The following is a 22,525-nucleotide window of genomic DNA, read 5'->3' on the forward strand; positions in this document are numbered from 1 at the left end:
TTGCAAACTTTTGGCTCACAGCAATGTATTTCGGAAGAGCAGCGGCTTCCTCCGTGATGTTTTGCCATAAACGCAGTGACTCATGAACAGAGATGTGTGCCAGATGTGTGTGTCTTCAAGCCTTTAGCTGTTACTCATGGGTTCTTCTTTACTTCATTGAGTATTCTGCGTTGTGCCTTGGGAGTCATCTTGGCTGTGCGCCTACTTCTAGGAAAGGTATTTGAAGAGCTTGGTTCCGAAATGAGATACCGTATTTTTCGGTCTATAAGCCGCATTTTTTTAATAACTTGGCTGGTGCTGCGTCTTATAGTCAGGTGCGCCTTGTAAGTCAGTTTGAATTAATTTTGACATTTACGAGGCAAGAGACAACATTACCGTCAACAGCCGCGAGATTCCACCACATGCTGCTTCTGTATTTATGTAATTCAATGGATACAGTAATGTGGAATGACGAGTATGTGAACTTCACGCTAGTTGGCTTGTTCGGATAATTTAGCCTATTCAACCTTCCAGGTTAGTTCTGTATGCAATGGTTTATCGTTTAAATAACTGATAATATTACTTTAACGTACAGACATCTATTCAGCCTACTGTTCTGTCTGCTGTTGTTTACCGTATTTTCCGGACCATAAGTCGCACCGGAGTATAAGTCGCACATATATATATCATATAACATATATAAGTCGCAGTGGACTATAAGTGGCATTTATTTATAAAATTATTTCACAAAATCTGCGCCAAAAAACACACATTTCATCTGGAGAGGCAAGTTATTCAACTAAACAATAGCAGACAGAACAGCAGGCTGAATAGATGTTTGTACGTATAGTCCACTGTGACTTATATTATGTTATTTTGTCTTAATGACACATTTTTGAATGATGCGGCTTATATTCCGGTGCAGGTTATAGTCTAATCTAATTTTTTGATTGTGCATTCCAATTAATATCAATCAAACTGCAGTTGGTTTGTTTTGATTTAAGCCTTCATAACTAAAGAAATACAGCTAAGTAGCACAATAAAAACATGATAACATAATAATAAACATGTTTTGAGAAAAGATAAATAAAAACGGAGTTATCTCGTTTTGGAACCAAAGTCTTCATTTATAGAAAATTTGAAAAAAACTTTCCTCTGAAGGATGTCTAAAATGTTTTAGATTGTTTTGTATCCCTTTTCAGCCTTATGAAGTGCAACAACACTTGATCAGATATCTTTAAAGAGGTATGGTTCATGAGAGCTGATGCTTCTTAAGGACAGCATTCTTAAAATGTTTGAGTGTCTTTTAATCAATCAAAGTTGCATTAAACCACACATTTAAACTCATTTTTGTAATTGGACTCCAGTTTGCCAGCTTCTGACAATTAAATTCAATGGATTCACTCACATTTTCCTCCAGCACTGTGAATGTTTAATTGGTGTTTTCAAAAAAGACACAAGAAACTAAAATTATTATATCAAATATGATTTTATGGCAAATCACTAGAAAACCAGTTTATTCCTAGGGGTTTACATACTTTTCTTGCCACATAGAAGGCGAGGACTACTACACTTCAGAAACTCTTCCTCCCCGTCTTTTGCTTTCTTTAGTCTTCTGTTACGTAATCAGGAAGTTGTACACACATGGTCTGTCCAATACCCCACAACTCGAGCAGCGTCCCAACTCACTCAGTCTCTACTTGCCAAACACAAAGAAAACAAACCTGTTTGTCTGACTGTTACCTACCCGGAAACTCATCTAAGAAAAAGAGAGAGAATGTCTGCAGCTGAGTTCCTGCCCTTAACCAACTTAGTATGAGTGGCTCTTCAACATTTACAACCGAGATATAATTAAACAGACTGACAGAAGCCGTGCGGATGGGAGAGATAATGCCTGAGAAAGACCACTAAGTGTCAGAATGGGTGGAGAGATCGTGGGACCGGGTGACTGGTATTTCAAGTATTTTCAAACATTCAGACTCATGTTACTGCTTGTACCCTTCATATCGTATGTGTGTAAAAATAACGTTTTTAAAGAACACTAGATCTTTATTTTGGTTCTGGAGCCAAACGGTGTAGTTTTTGTAAAGTGTACCGTGTTACAAGAATAGGATGGTATGGTTTTCTTTTCTTGCTTTGCCGGTGAAAAATTTGTTTTTTGACTGGCAATGGTGACAAAAGTGTATCATCGCTTCATAGCACCTGATCTGACTTGTGGAACTTAACATGGACTGCACAAGATTTTTTTTTTTATTTCATTATTCAACAGCATTTTGGGGGTAAGATGATTAATTTCGAAATGTTCACAATTATGGGCATACTTTTTTTAATCTAGATCATTAGAGATAACAAGTTAAAGTAGTGGTTTCAGATTAATTACGCTACCTAAAACTGACCTCTTTTCGCAGAGTAATGGAGACAAAGAGTAACCACTCATGATTGTATCTCGCTTTTTTATAAATAATAGCTCTAAAGTGCTTTCATCCTTCTGTGTCATTTCTGATAAAAACAGAAATCTGGTTTATCATGAACATCCGCATGACCTACACTTCTGTAGCTGTGTGAAGGAAATGAGTAACATCAACGCCATCTAAACTTGACTTAAAGACGATTCAGACACATTTGAGCCAGACTGGCTCCACGTGTGGCTCACTGGATACATGAGGCTGGTCTATGCACTGACTACGCTTTTTGTGTCGAACATCAATAATGGCAACAGCTAGAAGTTCAGGGACCACAGGCCGTATCTTAATTCCTGACTCTTCCAATTCTGCATCCCAGTCCCCCACAAGCGGCGACCGCAAACTGCTGGATAAAGTTCTTAAGAGATTGGAGAAGCTCCATAAATTGTGCACTGACCCGAGATTGGGTCTTAAAAATAGCCCGCCATACCTCCCTGAGCTAGTGTCAGAGACCGCAAGCCACCTAACAGAGTTATGGGCGCACTACAGGGGACCCATGATGGCCGTGCCACGAGGGGATGAGGGAGAATATCTACGGATCCATATTAGACACTTGCTGGACAAGGCGGAGAGAGCCGTGCTGCTTTTCAAGAATGGCAGGGAGAAGATGTATGAAGAAACTTCAAGCTACAGGTAAGTCTTGTGCACAAAGTTGTTACAAATATGTGTCTCTTTATAAAAGATTCCTAAATATAAAAATCTCACCGTTGATCAACATTGATTGATTAACAATGGATTGGATGATAATTAAAGTGCTGAAAACTGTCAAAGATGAAAGATTAAAAATCCAATGACTTCTGTTAGTTTAGTTAGCACGGAAGTCATGTAATTTGTCAATGAACTGTAACGCAGATCATTATACTGCATGCAAACTGGTTAGTAAAACATGGCTGGGTAGGTTATAATTTAGCCATATCATTGTTGGATTAAAATGTCAGGTAGATATTACATTTGCGGTAGTTCATTAGCTAAAGATATTTTGCCATTCAAATAAAGGGGAGAAATACTCACTAGATTTAGAAAAACAGTGGATTCTGGGGATTATTACAATTGGATTGTTAAATAATAAAAAATATACATAAAATTTGCTCAAATTTAATGTTAGGCTCCAAAATTAAATTGAAATGTATATTTTACAAGTCAGCTATGGTCAACCATTTGCAGTTACTGATGTAAACAATAAATCTAAAATGGCCCATTAAATACGGTCAAAACAACACTTAACATGTTTCCTACACTCCAGGGCTCAACATAAAGGACTGCCCGGTGGTCCGGGGCAAGTGTGAGGGACGTTCAGAACAGTAAAAAGTATTGTCACTTGCCCGATCGGCCAGTGCTTTACCTCAGTCACTAAAATATATTTTCATTAATGTATATTATTTAACATCTTGGAAGCAGACATTTACTTGGGTAAAACACGACGAAAGAAACAATGCAATATTTTGCGCAATTTGCTGTCAGTTTACAAATAAAGCAGAAAAGTTGGAAGCCTTTTTTTCGTTGGTCTGTTGTATACAATAATATTTGACTTCTGAATTATTTTTTTTTAATATGTGACATATATTTTTTTATTGGGGCCAGTGAACATTTTGGCAGGGCAAGTGAAAACCTGAACCACTAGCCCGCCTGGGCCAGTATAAAAAATTATTTGCGTTTAGCCCTGCACTCTATAAAACACTGGGTTTAAAGCAAACCAAATCAGGTTATTTTTAGCCCAATAGCTGGGTAAATATAGGTCAGAAAAAAGCCGAACCCAAGCCATAGGTTGTAATTTAACCTATGTTGGGGTTTGTTTCCAAAAGCATCGTTAGCTAACTATGGTCAGTCACTATGTTCGTTGTTACCATTGAACTCTTTGGTAACGACACAGAACTTGTGACTATAGTTGTTTTAAGCTCTAAGTTTTATCTAAGTTGTTTCAACTCAAAATGCTTGAGTTTAACCCTATTGCTGGGTCGAATATAATTTTTTGGGTTAATTTTACCCAATGGGTTAGGTTCGTCCCTTTCTGAACCAATACTAAGTTGAAATAACCCAGCATTTTTTTGTGTGTGTAGAATGATTACATCTTACCCAAAACACTTTTTGTCATATTGATGGCTGATCATTTTTTCAGTAGACGTGTTATAACTTTAGTGCTGGACTTCACTATTTTCTTTTCAGAACTCAAAGAAAGAGCAAGACTCTTTGGTTCTTAAGATCATTCTCGTTTTAAACAGACAGAAGAAGCAGAGATTGAAACTAGTATTAAAGTTTTATTATTATTAAAGTATTAAAAGATTGAATTTAATCAGGAGTTTAAATAGCTCATCAGTTCAAATGACTATGCAAAATCTATCTAATCTATAGAAAAAAGAAAAAGGAATGCTTCTCTGGCTCAGAAAAATATATATAAGTAATGTATAAACAATCCAGGGTGCTCTTCAAAAAAGAGCCTAAATAGAAAAACGAGACACTCCTGATAAATGTTAAAAAGCCTTTAATCAAAAATGCCTATCATTCCTCATTTTTCTATTTCCTATCTAATCTATCTCTGTCCACGTGATCAGAAGTAGGGTCGTGTATCGACAAGAATTTCAGGATGCGATACATATCCCGATACAAAGGTTGCGGTGCAATATTTTTCGATACGTTACAATAAAGCGGTGCGGTATATTGGGATATTTCCTATTTTAGCAATATAATAGAATATCATTTTAGGAAAACACACCACCATATGCAAACTTAAAAAATATATTTGTGGCGCGAAGATGGCTTGCAACACAGTGCGTGCCAAAAGATTAAAAATATGCATGAATGTGTTTCCTTAAACTTATACAATGAAGAAAATTTGCAACTGTCTGCAAAATTTGCATCGATTTGCATGAGAAGAAAGGCCGCCTCATCAACAAAATATTTCGAATGTTATAAACCAAAGATAGAAGTTTCTCTTTAGTCCTCATTGTAAAGCGTGACCAAGTCTCCTGGTCTGCCGTGCCTACTAATGACCAGTGTTTATAGTGTGCCATTATCATGGAAATGGAGGAAATTTCCCTCTAGCAATGCAACCCAGCATCTTAATTTTATGTTTCATGAGAAGTTTGATTCTAGCTCCTGATTACACAATTAAACCTTTTTTATTTATGCATGTTAGAGAGAGAAAAAAACGGATGTCTATGCATCAATACCTAATTCAAGAATAAAATCTTTGTAGATAGATTCCACATAAACTGTTTGGTCATTTATTCCTTTAGTTAATAGAGTAACATTAAATACTTGTTTAAAGTGCTTTAAACGGTCTTCTCTTCACTTCAAGATTGGCGTGAACGCCGCCCTAGATGAGACATCACCAAAGACAAAACAACAGCTTTTAGTAAATGTGAAGATATGCAAGTGGTAGTCTTTGTTTTGCATGCAAGGCCACTCGTGTTAAAATCCTGAACTAATACCTAATGCTTTTTAATAAACCAAGCAAAACTGCCACAACAAATTATCACTTCACAATTGGATATTTAGTTTGGGAAACAGATAACAGGAAGCAGTATGTGTGCATTTATACTTAATAAAAAAGTGTGCCTACATTCTACACGTTCTTCACATGTCACAGATCATTTTTGGTTCCACAAAGAACATTCAGGCAAACATTCTTTAGACTGTAAAAAAAAAGTAGGAAAGGAATGGTTATATAAAGAACTTTTTTTCAATACAAAGAACCAGAAAGGTTCTTTATGGTACCATTTAGCCAGAAATGGTTCTTCTATGGATCATAAAGCTAGTAATTCACACCAAATTCCTAAAAGTTGTCATTTTTTTAAACACTGTATTTTTTTAAAATAAAGAAAAAAACACAAATCAGGATATGCAGATTATTAAAGAGAAATAAATAAATCACACAAACCTGCCTAATACAGTACATGTGGGTAAATTTAGCTTGACTCAGGTCAATGGACAGTGTATTTGTGGGTTGGAAAATTAAAAACGTGACTAAAGGAAACTTCAGGCCACAGAAGCAGTGTACTTTCCATCGGCTACACAGATAAAAGTAAAAGACAAAATGAAGTCTTTGTGGCGAAGCTACTAGAGGCCTTCACTGAGACACAAAGTAGAAGAAAAGTATAAAGTGAAAAACTCTGCTGCAAAAAAAAAAACTACCCAAAGATAACTCAGAAACGTTATGCATATACTTTATGCTAAACATTGCATATCTTGTTTAAACTCTTAATGGGCATGGTCTAATTTAAACTGATACTACAGAACAGCGCAATTACATTTTTCTTTATAGAGTTTGCATTGCTATGCAAGTCATCATTATATTACAAAAGTCAGTTTAATATAGAAAATTTGCAGATGTCTTTGTTAGCACAAAGGGCATTACAGCAGACAACAGATTTGTGCTATTGTGTTGAGGATGCTTTTGTTACCACGGCAACCCTTTCGGTCAGATAGCAATGGAAAATTCTGTCAACTACGCCACAAAGACCCAGGACAGGATGCTACAAAGTGCTACTTCCTGCCTATAGTAGTTATCACGCATTGTGCTGATGTCAATCCTTTGTTTATTGATGTATGATTGTGCATGTAATAATACGTACGCATCACATATCTTCAAATAATCGTGCAGAAAATGCACAATTTAACAAATAAGCATCACAAATCTCACGTGCACTTACAATGGCCCAAATGATACATTTTCATTATGGTATATCCACAAAGACAGTTGTGTTTAACTATAAAATTTTCACCCGTTTATTATTTGTGATACAAATTCTGACATTTTTTGGTTAAATCTACTACAAAAACCTCACATAAATGTAATTTTTGTTTCAGGAGAAATCTTACTAAGCTGTCACTCCTCTTCAGCCACATGTTGACTGAGCTGAGATCATTGTTTCCTGGGGGGCGTTTTCAGGGTGATAACTTTAGACTTACAAAGACAGAGGCCAAAGATTTCTGGATGAACGCCTTTGGACATAAGTATGTCAGAAATGACTGTATTATGGAAATGTTTACAAAATGTGCATTGAAAAACGAAACTTTAATCTTCTGCGTAATCATCTCTCTCGGTTTCTTAGGTGTATAGTGCAGTGGAACATTTTTAAACTGGAGCTAAAGAAGGTTCACTACTTTGAAGAGGGAATGGAGGCTATGGCTTTGAAGTCCACACTTGATCTCACTTGTAACGATCACATATCCATCTTTGAGTTTGATATTTTCACCAGGCTTTTCCAGGTAGAAATGATCTGATACATTGTTATTAACTATAAACAAACGTCTTATTTCTTTGTCACTTCTATGTTCCCGGTTTTGTTGTGATCACTTCACATAAAGTAAGTTAATCTCCAGTGTTTATATCCTTCATATAGCCCTGGCCAACTTTGCTAAAGAACTGGAATCAGCTAGCGGTAACTCACCCTGGATACATGGCATTTCTCACCTATGATCAAGTCAGGGCTCGACTAGAGCACTACAGACATCGTCCTGGCAGGTAAGACAGCCAGCAAGGGATGATTGTGCCAAAGAAAATATTGTGATTAAGACTAAATAATGGTGCCTTTCCATTGCATAGTACCCCATGGTTTGGTTCAGCCCACCCCTGGGGGCCCTCCACCGGGTGCAGCACGTAGTACCCGGTACTTTTTTTAGTACCACTTCAGTTGGCATTCCAACCCGAGCTGATACCAAAACGTGACGCGAAAACTGTAGTAGATCACTGATTGGTCTGAGGGAATCGTCACTACCAGCATCATAGCTATAATGTAAAAGATTAGCTTTACCAATAAGACGCTTTCCATTGCATAGTACCCCACGCTTTGGTTTGGGTCAGGTCGGGTCAGCTCACCTCACTTTGGCTTGGTTAGATTTTCCATCGAGTTTAGTAACACTTCAGAGTGGGAGGGATTATACGTGTGTCGTTATATTTAGGCTGCCTACTGCTGTGACATCATACAAGTGAGAGCTTTGTTGGAATGCTATACATTCCCATACATTTATTTAACGTTATTTCTCAGACCACCACAAAGAGATTATCACTACACGTTTATCACTACCTCTGTCTCATATGACAGTTTCTGTAAACACTGGTGGCGTCACAGTGGACGTGCTCTGCTGAGCCTCATTTAAGTTGCATTTAAGCATATATGCGGATTTGCGTTGCGAATGTGCTGCCACAAACTGCAAGTCTGGAAAAAAACTGGTATGGTGTTCCTGATTCTCAACCTGTGGATGTTTTTCATAGCTAAAAGGGAGTTTGGAAACTTATAGCAGAGCACAGATGACAACATGTTTGCTCGAGACAGAGCAATCTAGCATGAAGATAAAGCTTATCCTTTACATTATAGCGATGAAGCTGGTAGTGATGATTATCTCAGACCAATCAGTGATCTACAGTGTTTTCGCATCACGTACTGCACCCAGTGGAAAAGCCCCCAAAAGTAAACTGACCCGACCCACACAAAACTGGGGGGTAATATGAAATTGAAAAGCGCAACATTTACAGTTTTTTACAATATAGGTCCAAGGGGGCCTCAAGATGACCTAAAATTAATCAGTTTAAGACAAAACAAACATTTAACTAACCTAAAGCAATAAAAAATCTAGATATTTCTTAGTTTATTTTATTGGGTAGAAATATGAGTGGGATGACCTTTACATTTTATAGTGGACAATGGGGGGGTTTGAATTGAAAGCGTTTGAGAACCCCTGTCTTATTGGCTTTTTATGTGTGTCCACAGCTACATTTTTCGTCTCAGTTGCACACAAATGGGTCAGTGGGCGATAGGTCATGTGACCCATGATGGCAACATTGTTCAAACCATTCCTCAGAACACACCTCTGTTCCAGGCACTTATAAAAGGTTTTAGGGAAGGCTGGTATGTTCACAATCTAATATTATTTTTAAAAGAAATATAAAATGCAATCTGTTATAAAAATGTAAAAATACTATTTCTAGCTACTTATACCCTGATGGGCGTGATGTGAACCCTGACCTTACCAGCCTGTGCAGTCCAGTTCAAAAGGGTCGAGTCAAAGTTACAGAGGTAAGAATTTATCATCAAAAACAAGAACATTTAGGTTTCTGATTGTTATGAGAAAACAAAGTGCTTTATGGTTATACAAGACCTGACTTCCTTTGCGGAGCTTTTAACTTTATGGAGGCTGTGATCATTTTATTTCTGGTTTACATGCACATTTTTTGAAGGCAAACATTATTATTTTATTTTTTTTGCCCTGTAATGCAATTAGATTTTCCCTCATTCATGTATTTGTTCTCTCTGCAGGAACAGTATGAGTTATACTGTGAGATTGGCAGCACCTTTCAGCTATGCAAAATCTGTACAGAACGGGACAAAGACATATGCATTCAACCATGTGGACATCTGCTTTGCCAGCCTTGCCTGACCGGATGGCTGGTATAGTACATTCTTATTATTAGTCATAAGGACTGGGCGAAATACACCCTCTGGAAAAAGGTACAAGAAGTTACAAAAATTGTCACTAGGGTGGTATCTTTTTTTAAAAAGTACATTTTTGTACCTAAAAGGTGCATAATGGTACCTCAAAAGGTACACATTGGTACCTTGCAGGTACATACTGGTTCCTCAAAGGTACATCTGTACCGAAATGGTACATATAAGGACCTTTTTAAAAGGTACCGCCCCAGTGACAAGTTTTTACCTTCTTTTCTGAGAGTGTACCTAAAATGTTATATTTCATTATCTTTTCATTTTTCTCTAATATAATTTTAAAAGTTGATGCTATTTTGCCACAATTTAAAAAGCGTGGTTTGAACAAGTTTAGTGAACACAGAAAACACTACTTCCTTTAAAATTAGCGCATGCAACAGCTGCTTGAAGTGCTAAAAGCTGCATTACCACCCTCTGTCTACTTGCGCAGCTTGCAAATGATGTTTTTTTTTTTTGCTCAAAATCTGTTTCCTGAAAATGAATATCCCCATATTACAGATTATGCATCCTTTTTGAAGTCTAAATCATAATCTACTCCTATGTCTTTTTCCACACTTGTCGCTTGGTGTTATATTATATGTTTAAGTTATGTTTTGCGCTTGAGAGGGAGTGAAGCTGTCTTTTGGTGCAGTCTTTGGCACATAAAAACTAAATGTTCAATTAATAGTCATTATTCACTTTTATTATTCCCACCATTATCTTTAAAATATTTAATAATTGATATATCACCCAGGCCTTAATTTCATATTATGCGTAAACCAGCAGATCTCTCTCTTTGGTCACTTTGGTGTTTTATGGTGAAATGATGATGAGGTTACACCCAAAAACCTGCCGGAAAATACACTGTACAAATTACATGATTATTTATGTTTTGCCTTTCGTGTGAAAATAATATTTGAACAACATATTTGAAATTTCTTAGAATCTAAATGTAAAAGCAAAAAAACTTGAACATAATATGGTAATCAAACTTTCCCCAGTCATTCATATAGCCGTGACCCAGCATTGTGTGAAATTAAGTGTTTGCCACAGTTCAAAGCTGCATGACCTCACATTATGGCTCAGGCTTCCTGTGTCTGATCAAATGTGTGTGACAGTTTTTCCACTTCACTCAAGCTCACAGTCACACTTGATTGCATGTAACGATAACAGGTACAAAATGAGGACATGGTCCATTTCGACAGCTGAAGTGGTAAATGAATGTATGTCTTGTTTAACGCATGAACAGACAAAAAGCAATGCTGGTTTGATAAGAGATAAGCTTTGTGGTGTGAAAGTATTACAGTTTACGGTTTCTTTTTGCATTGCTATTCTGTGAATGTATAAAAATGTCTAGTCCTGGTCCTTGATGCTTATTGGTTAATATGGCGATCTCATCACTGAGCTGCTATTAATATTACTGCACCACACCCACGGTTTTGCTGCTTACCAAAATTGTGTTAAAGTTTACAGGAAACATTTCTCTAAGGAAAGTTTTGAATGATTTTATGGTGTTTTAAAATAATAATTATACATGCACCATATATGACTATATTAAGAATATAGCACAGCTACCTTGTTGCATAATTACAGGCATGTTAAAATTTGTGTCACTCACTCTCACTAACAGAAGTCTGATGGACACACATGCCCTTACTGCCGCTGTGACATCAGAGGTACAAAGTCTATATTTATTGAGCCCTACACACCAGCGACAGACGGGAAGGCGGAGCAAAGTGAGGAAGAGGAAGAAGATGATGATCATGAGGACGTAGGGCTAGTGATGAAAAAACTGGCTGCTATGAAAAAGGTGAATACTGTTGACTTATTAAATCTTTATTAAACTTTGGTTTTATAAATGTATACAAACTCCGAAGCTCTAAAGTGACACTTTGTTTGTTTATGTACGTTTATATTACGGATGCACCGATATGGAAATTTTGGCCGATACCGATAACCGCTAACTCTTTATATATATAGGCCGATAAACATTCATATTATTTTCACAATGAAAAACTCCCAGACCGCGGACATCTTGTCTTTGCGCTAGACTAGCATACTCTTCTTAAGCCCGCAACACGTGTCATCTTCGTGCTATGTCACAGAAAGCACCAATCAAAACTCCACATGGCCACCAATAATCAAGTGAAGTGGTTCAACAAACCAAAATAATCCATCATTTATCGGCTTCCATTTATTTGCCTAATTTTGCTATCAGACCGTTAACCGATAATATTAAAAATAAGCAGTTATTGGCCGATAACGATATGTCGGCCGATATATCGTGCATCCCTAGTTTATATGTAAGAGAGTGGCCCCAAAAACAGTAAGTCACATTTAAAAACATGTGAAATTCATTGAAAATATCAAACCACACACACAACTTATGCTTGATTTTCTGTGTGAGGTAACTTCACATTTCAAAACAAGGCTTGCATGTGTAACGAATACCAGCAAGTGTGTAAAAGCTGTGCTGAAAAGGGCTGCACGATTAATCGTATGTGATTGTCACGCGCATCTTGTCAGTAAAGCCGGTTGGTTCCTTGATAAGTATTAAATCGACTTCGCAATGGAGCGGAATTTACTACACAAAGTAAATGTTCACTAACCAATGCCAATAAAGTATCGCAGACTGAGAGATCGGCTCACATTGCCTGCGTGCTGGCTGCGTCTGGGTCCAAAGTTGCCCTGACACACCAAACGGATGGGGGTCAAGTAGCATGTCCGTTTTGTGCCTGCGTGTGATGAGATAACTTTCCGTATACCAGCAGGTAACAGTAGTTGGTAATTAAAAGTGAATCCGGAAAGGCTAGTGACTGCTGGGATAAAAACATAAAGGGCATTTTCCAAAGACCATTTATGCACCCTTGAAGTGCCCTTCATATAGGGGACACCATTCGTTAGGGTGTCTAAATGAAAGTGAATACCTGAATCGCTTTGGGAAGCGCCCTTCCAGAAGTTTGTTATGGAAGTATACATGCCAGGGCAACTTTAAGTAAGTTCCGTTTGTGATAACCTGATCTTAGTTAACAAGTTCTTACAATGCGCACAACTGGCGCAACGTCATAGAATGTCTCTGAACAGGTTCACGCCCACTTTTGGGGGAAAACAAACTAGACTTCCCATTGTTTCCATACAAATTAGCGGAACAAAGCAATGTTCGTACACACCCGGCAGGCGTAAATAACTTAAGAAATCGCTCAGATTAAACATCTGTCAACCCTGCCTGCCATAAAGCCAAAGATACATTAACACATTTAATTTGGTCAATATAAAACATGTCTCTTTCATTCTCACAACGCTCCCCATTGGCCATAGGTGTCTTACCCGGACATTTACTCGTACCTCATCGAGTCAATGGGGAAGCCAGTGAATTTACCAGTGATTTTACTTCGTATTTGAAAGTTACTTCATATTTATATATTATGTCTTTATATTTAGAGCACTGAGTGCACTTTTCCATCCAGCCATACAACTAGCCTTAGTGATCCCATACATGGGATCATAAATCCCCTACACCCTTTAAAGAGCTGACTTTAGAGGCTCTGCCCCCTTAAGAAAGTAGGGTATAGAAATGCTCACTTTTGTTTGGAAATCGCCCAAACAAAGCACTAATCGCTTACCAGTTTCACGCAAATCTCAATCAACACCACAAATAAACTTGTGATATATCTGTAATGTCTTATGAGCCATATTGTTTTAAAATATTTACATAATGGAATAAGAGACGCTTGCTTCGTCACTTAAGTTTCTCTTCTTGTGCACTGGTTGGCTATGCCAAATAGCCAATCAGAATGACCTAACTCCCAGACAAGCACCATGCTGAATCAGCCAATAAAAGGTGCCGGAGACTTACGGTAGATTCACACGGGGCGAAAGCATTAATGCTTGACGGAAGGCTTGTTTGAAGCATGGCCAACAGCCAATCACAGTGGCCGCAACACATGCTGCGATCTTGCATAAACGTTACTTGCCATCTCGCACTAGGTTATTTGCATAAAGCAATCTGATTGGCTGACGCACGTGTTGGTGCTTGAAAAGTTTAGAAATTTTCAGCGGCAGTGATGCAATGTTGACAGATCCAGAATTCAGTTCGGCAACGCATGACATCATCATCCATTAAAAGTAAGGGTGTTTTCATACCTAGTATGTTTGAGCCCTCCAAACGCTCTCGGAGCAGTTCAGGGTGTATATGTGAACAAACCAAGTGATCTCAGACCCCCCTAAAAGGACCCAAAAGTGTTGTTTGGACATTGTATCAAAATAAACTGCTGCACAGAAAGCTGGGGTCTGAGTTCTTATGAAGTTGTGATGTGAACAAGAAAGGGTCTGAGATCACTTCAGTTCTGAAGAGGATCAAAAAAAGAACTGGGTCCTCTTTTGAGTCCACTATATTGTGAACACCAAAAGGACTGAGGTCACATTCAGCTGGTTCCTTTTCTGGTTCACTTTACTGTAAGTGAACTGGGTTTGGTTCTTTTAAAATTAACTATATGTGAAAACACCATAAATAAGAAGCGTTAACGCTTTCGCCCCGTGTGAATGCACCGTTACCCTGCGTCCGAAACTGCATACTGTGGAAGTACGTACTGAATTAGGTAAATTAGCTAATCATCGACCACTATGCTTTATATAGTATGAATATGCGCAGTGTGAATGAAATTCTGAAATATTACCTCCGCCATGTTGATATATCACGTGGCATACATTGTCTTAACAACAAGTGAGCCGTTAACTTTTTTCTTTATTTACCTTTATTTACCTTTTATTGACATTTTTTATATGACGACGGATCTTCTTCATTGGGTGTCTTCTCTCCCGAGGGCTCATCGAATGCACACTTTAATATCTTGCCGGAAGTAGTACACTCTTACTGTGGATTTACACCAAACGCGAAGCGTGCAATCGCATCGCGTTGCCCGCTCTAGATTACTCGCAGGATTTAACTTTGTGTCATGCGAATTTTTAGCTCGAGTTATTTTCAACATGGGCGAAGACACGTTTGAGGCTATCACGTCATTCGCATCACCCCACGCGAGGACGCATCTGATCTCGTGTCTTTGCATTGACTTTGTATGTAATCTACTCGCGCAAAACGTTGAACTCGCATCTGGTCTAAACCCACAGTTAGAAAGGATGTGTTAATTTTTTACACATCTTTTTGTGTTATTTTTTTTACCATTATGTGTCATTTTGTGTTCAAATAAAGCACAATTGTGTTAAAAGTAACACAAAATGTGTTGTTTTAATAATAACACAGAGATGGGTGGTTTCTGAGACAACGCATTTAGCGTGTTGTCCCAGAATCAACACTAATGTGTTGTTTTTAACACATCTGTGTAGGTCAACTGGGTACTTTCGGCAAGTGTTTTTCAAATACTATGAATTTGGACATACTACTCGTCTACTGCTGTTCACATACTATATAGTGTGATGTAGGCCATTTCAGATGCAGCATTAATTTAAAGGACGTGTGGAACGGTGCGAAAAACTGAGCAAGATGACGCTTGAAACCTGCCCAATGGCCGAGAATCAGCTTGGTTTGTGTATCTAGCTTTAAAGTGCTTGACTTCCTTTCCAGACTGAACGCCAATTAGAGCAGGACTGGTTAAATGGTCATGAACAGTACAATTGATTGAACAGACCATACTTACTGTTCTGAACCCTACTGAACTCTTTTTCAAATGAAATATGACATCATCATGACCAAAGACTAACATGCTTTGTTCTATGCAATCTCATTTTTTTTCTCTGTCACTTTTACAGATGTCACAGGACGAGTACCAGGTTCCCAGCTCCAGCCTTTCACCTCCTCCCCTTCCTCCAAAACACAACATCCTTTCATCCTGTAATTCTCCCAAACCACGCTCCAAATCCTTAGAGTCAGGCGCTCTGGTCATGGCTCAGTCTAGTTCGGTGGGTCTGTGGCTATATAATAATTACAATACAAACTAACCCTAGGTTAAGGAGCGTTTCACACTTGTAATTTAGAAGCAGGGTTTTTCCCGAAATTAACCCAGGGTTAAAGTAGGGTTGCAGGGTTAACCCTGCATTGTGGTGCCAAACGTATGCAGTGTGAAAGCAAGGGGTATAGAATGTTGTGTCGATTTTTTGATTAATTTTTTTTTTTAAATCGATTCTTAAAGAGCAGAATAAATTTTTTCGTATTTATTTCCACAAACATTGAACGTAAGATTAACGTTAATCTAATACCTAGGCTTCTTCACTAGATGTCACCCTCTTTTTTGCCTTGCGCGATGTTACCAAGGAGCGAAAGGCGAGCCTGTCATTCATTAATTTAGTGCTTAAAATGGCGGTTTCAGGTGCTTCATCGATGTTGATGCCACCCTCACATAAAAAGTCAGAGGTATGGAAGCATTTTAGATTTCGCAAGCAAGACGACGACGATAGTGTTGTGGCTTTTAATTTCTTTTTATTAATTACCCACTTGTAAACTGCTGTTCACTGTTCTTTTTTATTAATATAGTATTTGTATATTCATAGATAAAAACAGACCCGAGAACCAGAACCGAAAATTGAATCGAGAATCGAAATTGAATCGATGTGATAGCTTGCGAATCGAAATCGAATCGATCTGGAACATCTGAATCGATACCCAGCCCTACTTAGCAACGGACAGCTACTAAGAAACTAAAATCAGAAACGAAAGAGAACGTATCTCATATCATAATCCGTGCAATGAAAACAATTGAATTGGAGTAAAAATGATGTCCCAGCCAGGAGACCTAAAAAAGCCAAGAGAGATTTACATTGCGACCTGTTTTGTCTGTGATTCAGAAACGTGATACAAGCTGTTATTAAAAAAGGTAGCGCTCTATTTTAATTCAGTCAGTTTGACATTGCTCCCTTATGAAAATTAACCATGGTTTTACTACAGTTTAAACAAAACAAAACAAAACATGGTTCTGTAGTAAAACCATGGTAACCACAAAATACCCTTGGTTTTGACAACCATGGTTTTCAAAAACCATAGTTAAACCATGGTTAGTGTAGAAAAACCATGGTTTTGCTCATAGTAATCAATACACCAGAAAAAACTGGTTACTACACTTTTACCACAATAAAACCATAGTTAATTTTCGTAAGGGCTTTTATACAATCATTAATGTTGACACCACAAATATGCAATTAAAGCGTTAACCTAGGGTTTAAGAATACAGTGTGAAACCTCAGCTTATGAATACCCAGGGGGGTTATCTTTTAACCCCCGGGTTAAGTCTGAATAGTGTGAAACGTTAAACAGATAACCCAGGATTCTGTAACCCAGGGTTTATAATAACCCAGCCCTTTTGTTTAGAACATGGTCCTCAATGGCTAACCGTTTACAGATTAAAGACACTTTGATTTTGCTTGTCTGCAGTGTCTAGCTGTGTTCTGATAACATCGTTTTGTTTGCTTCCCAGAAAACCACACATGGTTTCAGGGCAGAAAACCCGCCAAATCAATCTACCTCCTCCACAGACAGGTAAATTATAATGTGATATAATAAGCTTTTTACCAGTACGGTGGCAATTCACACTGTTTTCACCCGCATATAGTTCAATGTTTGACAATAACTGACTAACGTTAACTTAAGCATGTTCCTTTTTTGCCACCTTACCTTCAGAAGTGAGGAGTTGTCTGAACAAACCTGTCCTTCGTCTTTACCGTCGATAACACACAGTAAGTATCAAAACTGTCGTCCTAAACTATGGAGTGCCAATCCATATGCGAATTATTACTGAATTAATATTCCAGTGACATTATGTTGACATTTCTCTATCCTGAGACAGTTCGAAACGCTAAACACGTTAGACTTTGTTGTACTGCCATCTAGCGGCAAGCGTTTGAATTACACGAAGACAAAGCTGTGTATTCACTATAGTGAAGAAGGCTCATTACTCAAATCATTCCCTTTTTCTCTCAGATAGGGTATCCTGGGAAGGTCCTTCAGAAAATGTTAAAAGGAGGATGAAACCGAAAAGAAAGGAGAAAAAAGAAGAGGATAATAGTGGGGTGGATTCATTATCTCTTTCAGCAACACAGCCAGAGAGAGATTTTTCCTGACATCAGACAGGAGTGTAAAATATAATGGCAAAAAATGTGATTGTGTATATCAGAAACTTTATATAAAATATATTGTAACAAGATTTTGTTGGAAGAGTACATTTTACATTTTTAACACACTTTAATTCTACCTCATATCTACTAAATCTTTAGAGAAAATCACCTTGTTTTTGTTTGTTTTGTTTGAAAGACTGCACAATGAAAAGTATTTTTCTATAGCTTTTAAGACAGGTCATTAAAATTATGATTTGTGTAGTTTTTTATTGTTCTTATTTAGGGTTATAAAAATAGCTTGGACAGGTCAAGATAAAATTGATGCCAGAGAATACAGTTAAAAGCAACATATGCAGTGTTAACAAGCCTGCTCATCTGTAGCCAGTTCTACATCCAATCTATTAATAAAAATGACCTATTATTTTGCTTTTTTGTGGGAAATCATATTAGTGTATAAGAATATATCATGATTTCAAGACTAATATATTCAAACTTTATTAAAATCTTTGTAAGAAGTAACCAAAACTGCCTTAAACACTGTTTCCCACTTCAAAACACTTTATGAAACAGTTTAGATACATGGGCTACCGTTCATATAATGAAAAGAATGTGAATCTCTGTAAGTACCACCACACACATACTGTTGCTAAGTTTAAACCTGAATTTCAAGTCATACAACTTCATGCCCTGTTGAGAATAACCTACTTTAGCCCTGATGTGCTAAAGTCGGAGTTACAAAATCATAGCCAAACTTGGTAAGGTAAAAATGGAAATCTATATTGTTTTACTACTGACAGGTTAAAGATTAAAGATCTGATTTTTTGCCTTTTCTGTACGTAGTATAAGCATATAATGTGCCTAAGAAATTTGCATATACATTTTAATAAATTGTTTCTCCTTTATACTTGGGTGGTATAATTGTACACTGGGGAATTTGTGTCTTTTGAAACATCAGCAAACTACTCATCTTTGAAACAAAAATAATCACCACAAACTTATCACATAGGAAAATATAAAATAATATAAAAGTATTATTAATTCACTTTTTAACAATGTGAGTCTATAATACAATAACCAATAAGTAATTTATCGCCCCTCCTCCTTTTCTGCGCCTGCGTCAATAGTGTTTTTTTTTTTTTGGCAACTCGCTTTCTTTCACTTTCGTGAATTTGCAACTGAAACGGATCAGAAGGTATCACAATGGATGGGTGAGTAAAATTGTATATATTTAACGTATAGCACACATTTGTAAGTGTTATCGACACACCGCTGAAGTTTCTGAATTCAGAAGCGCTTATCTGAGCACACAGACTTAATTATAGCCTGTAAATGTCACAAATGACAGTATCCGCTTTCTAGCGATCGTCTCATGGGTGCACTTGTTATATTTACAAAAGATTTTATCAAAACATATGACCATTAAAATATTTTAAAATATAACTTAAATGATGCACACTTACATGGAATTTAGACTTTAAACATCGATATTTTCCATCAAATTTGTTTGATTTAGATCTGCCCTCTTATGATCGCTACACTATGGTGACGTCATGATCTGGACTACAACCACAACAATATTGATGCATTTACTGTATTTACCACATTTAATTTTTTTAACTTTAAGCTTTAAACAACAAGCAACTGAAACGAATCACAGTGATTAAAACAAAGATTGTTATTAATTTAAAATGTTACAGCATGTAATATTGACAGGATATCTGTGTGCTTCCTTTAGCCCTTACTCGACAGAAAAACTTCCAGAAGATCTTATTGACAAAATCAAGGATACGTTTGCCTCTGAAAGCCCTGGAGAAATTCCCAAAAAGCTTATCAATCTTTTGGAAGTGTATGACCGCTATAAGATAGATATCGCTGTGACCGGAGAGTCTGGAGCAGGAAAATCGTCGCTCATCAATGCATTTCAAGGAGTGCGTCCTGATGATGATAGCGCGGCTCCAACTGGAGTTGTAGAAACCACAATGCAAGCAACTCTGTATCTGCTTCCCAACTTACCACATGTCAGAATGTGGGATCTTCCAGGCATGGGCACTCCTACATTTACATCAAAGAGTTACACAAAGACAATGAACCTTCACTTATATGACATGTTCATGGTGGTGATGTCTGAGCGAGTCAGAGAAAACAACATGATCTTGATTGATGCCATTATTGAACAAAAGAAGCCATTTTATGCAATCAGATCAAAAATTGATAATGAAATGCGGTCCCAGAGAAGGAAACGTGGCTTCTCTGAAGAAAGTGCATTGAATCAAATGAAAGAAGACGGTGAAAAATATCTGAAAGAGAAGAATGTGGACAATCCCGTGTTCTTAATTTCAGCCCATGAACCGCTTAATTATGAGATGCCGAAGCTCCTAGATACTTTTAGGAATGAGCTTCCTCAGGTTAGGGCAGAGCTATTTTCGAATTTTCTAGAAAAGATTCTTCATGGAGGATGGTTAACAGCAAGGTAAGTATATAATGGTGTATTAATGCATGTTTATCTTCAATCTAAAATCTAATTATGACTCAATTTTTTTACTACTTCAGGTATGCTACACAGGAGGTCCGAAAGACTGAAAAAATACCAGCTGAGGACATCACAAAGTTACACAATATGCACAAAGAGACAGGTTTTGGAGCTGTGAAAGTCAAAGCTATACTGGAGGCCCTGAATCACTTTCGCACTGATGTGGCAGTTTTGGGTGAGGCGGGGTCTGGAGCATCTTCTCTGGTAAATGCCTTAACTGGGCTGAAGAAGGAGGTGTATGGTGCAGCCATGAGTTCTGGATACCCTGGTGTCCGCTTCTGGGGCATGTCTGGCATAGAAGGAATCATGGATTACTCTATGTATGAGATGAAACAAGTTCTGCGCGGTTATGACTTCTGCATCATCATCGTATCTGACTTGGAGAGCGCACGGCATATACAACTAGCCAATGCTATCATTGACTTAAAGAGGCATTTCTTCTTGGTCCAGACCAAAGTAGATTGTTATCTACAGGCTCAAGGTGATTTTGGCTGTGATAACACCGAAATACTCGATGAACTCCGGGCAAAATATATCAGAGAACTTCAGAGGGCAAGAATACCTGAACTTCAAATTTTTCTCATCAACAGCCTAGACAAAAGTAAATTGGACTTTGCTGTTTTGGAGAGTGCACTGACCATGGAACTCAACACGACCAGAAATATTGCTTTTGCACATTATGTAGCAAAAGTACTGAGACAATGAAAATAAGAAACATCCTTAAGTGATGAAGCGGATTCGATTTCTTTTTAGACCGAAGAGGATTGCCACACGAACTGCCTTGAATAATTCTTAGAGCACTTTATAAAATTGATCACTCTTTGCCACCGTTGTATTTTTATTACTACAAGATGAAATGTTTGCATATTTTTCCACAAGACCTTTCCTTTCTGTTATATGTTCAATCCGAGGTAAAAGTGTGTGGTTGATCTGTTCAAAAGCTTTTGGTCTGTGCAGGCACAAACCCTTTCCCTTAGATGGATAAACAAGTTCAACATTGACAGAGTTGCTCCACAATGAAGCAATTATGTGAAATGTAAATAACAACTATATTAGTGATAAGGATATCACAAAGTGAAATAGGGTACAGGTAGAGGACAGTATTTATGACAGAGTTACAGTAGCACTGATCAGGTACATTACCTCATATCTCATATTTACATTGTACTATTTTTAAACAAAAAAGTTAGATAGTTAATTATACTGTATAATGTCACTGGTTGCATTTTCCATATTTAAGATTTGAGCATCCAACTAGCAGTTGTAATTCTTGTTCTAGTTTTGCTAACCTTGCTAAATCATTGCAAAAGCTATGCTTATAGACCCTTTTACAGCCCATGTGATCAAATAGCCTGCACGCAAATTTTGCAACAAAAGTGGTGTTGTTCCCCATGGTTTTAATGTGTTAGCAACTCAGAAAGTTTATCAAAATGGTTTCCCGCCTCAAAATGTCTGGTTGTTGCATTTGGTTGCACTAATATAATATACTAATATACGTTTATATGTATCTGGCCACTTTATATTTGGCCATCTGCTAGTGTCTTTCCACCACTCGACTATAGTACATGGATCTGGTAGCTGCTGTGTTAAAAAAGTTGATAAAATTAACTTTTTAAAATAACTTTCTCTTGTCTGTGTTGCTTCACTTCTGATTCTTGCCATACTTCTGTTGCCAAACTGCGCGCGCATACGTTGTCATGCCATCATTGTGTACAAACAGTAAAAGGGTCTAAACATTAGCAAACTGTGAATAATGTGTGTAATAAATTTGTAAATTTTTTTCTGGTTGGACTACAAATATTTTCCACATTCTTTCTTAAAATGGTATCTACTGTTATTTTAAAGCACCAGAAATTGAACCGAAGTTATTTTGTGGAACTGCATTTTTATTGAATTGACAACAATCATCAATCAAAAACTTAACAGTAACAATATTATAACAAAGACAAAAAATATGCTAGAATGGAAATATGCAATAAAATATTAAATAAAGTACAGATTTTCAGAGCCTTTTCCTTTGAAGAGTTCATTTCTTTTTTTAAAGGAGATGAAACCAGAAACCATTTTTCCAG

At 37.3% G+C, this 22,525-nt stretch overlaps 2 protein-coding genes across 5 annotated transcripts; both read left to right on the plus strand.

The window, feature by feature from the left end:
- The first annotated feature begins 1,647 nt into the window (after positions 1-1,647).
- Positions 1,648-18,184, plus strand: cblc (Cbl proto-oncogene C, E3 ubiquitin protein ligase). Of its 4 annotated transcripts, none has more exons than XM_055210071.2 (13): positions 1,648-1,939; positions 2,492-3,074; positions 7,248-7,394; positions 7,493-7,649; positions 7,784-7,905; positions 9,152-9,289; positions 9,370-9,457; positions 9,698-9,829; positions 11,493-11,672; positions 15,629-15,778; positions 17,287-17,348; positions 17,490-17,545; positions 17,790-18,184. In XM_055210071.2, exons 2-13 carry the CDS (start codon positions 2,689-2,691, stop codon positions 17,927-17,929), a joined length of 1,758 nt encoding a protein of 585 aa, XP_055066046.1. In that variant the 5' UTR covers positions 1,648-1,939; positions 2,492-2,688; the 3' UTR covers positions 17,930-18,184. The 4 variants fall into 4 exon arrangements, with proteins under 4 accessions (XP_055066046.1, XP_055066045.1, XP_055066048.1 ...); XM_055210070.2 differs by having other exon boundaries at positions 1,648-1,930; XM_055210073.2 differs by having other exon boundaries at positions 1,648-1,923.
- Positions 18,185-19,032: 848 nt separating this feature from the next.
- irgq1 (immunity-related GTPase family, q1) lies at positions 19,033-22,465 on the plus strand. The gene is made up of 3 exons (XM_055210074.2): positions 19,033-19,131; positions 19,659-20,393; positions 20,474-22,465. Exons 1-3 carry the CDS (start codon positions 19,124-19,126, stop codon positions 21,156-21,158), a joined length of 1,428 nt encoding a protein of 475 aa, XP_055066049.2. The 5' UTR covers positions 19,033-19,123; the 3' UTR covers positions 21,159-22,465.
- Positions 22,466-22,525: the final 60 nt, after the last annotated feature.

Source organism: Misgurnus anguillicaudatus, chromosome 10 (assembly GCF_027580225.2).
Source record: "Misgurnus anguillicaudatus chromosome 10, ASM2758022v2, whole genome shotgun sequence".
Classification (NCBI taxonomy): Eukaryota; Metazoa; Chordata; class Actinopteri; order Cypriniformes; family Cobitidae; genus Misgurnus; species Misgurnus anguillicaudatus.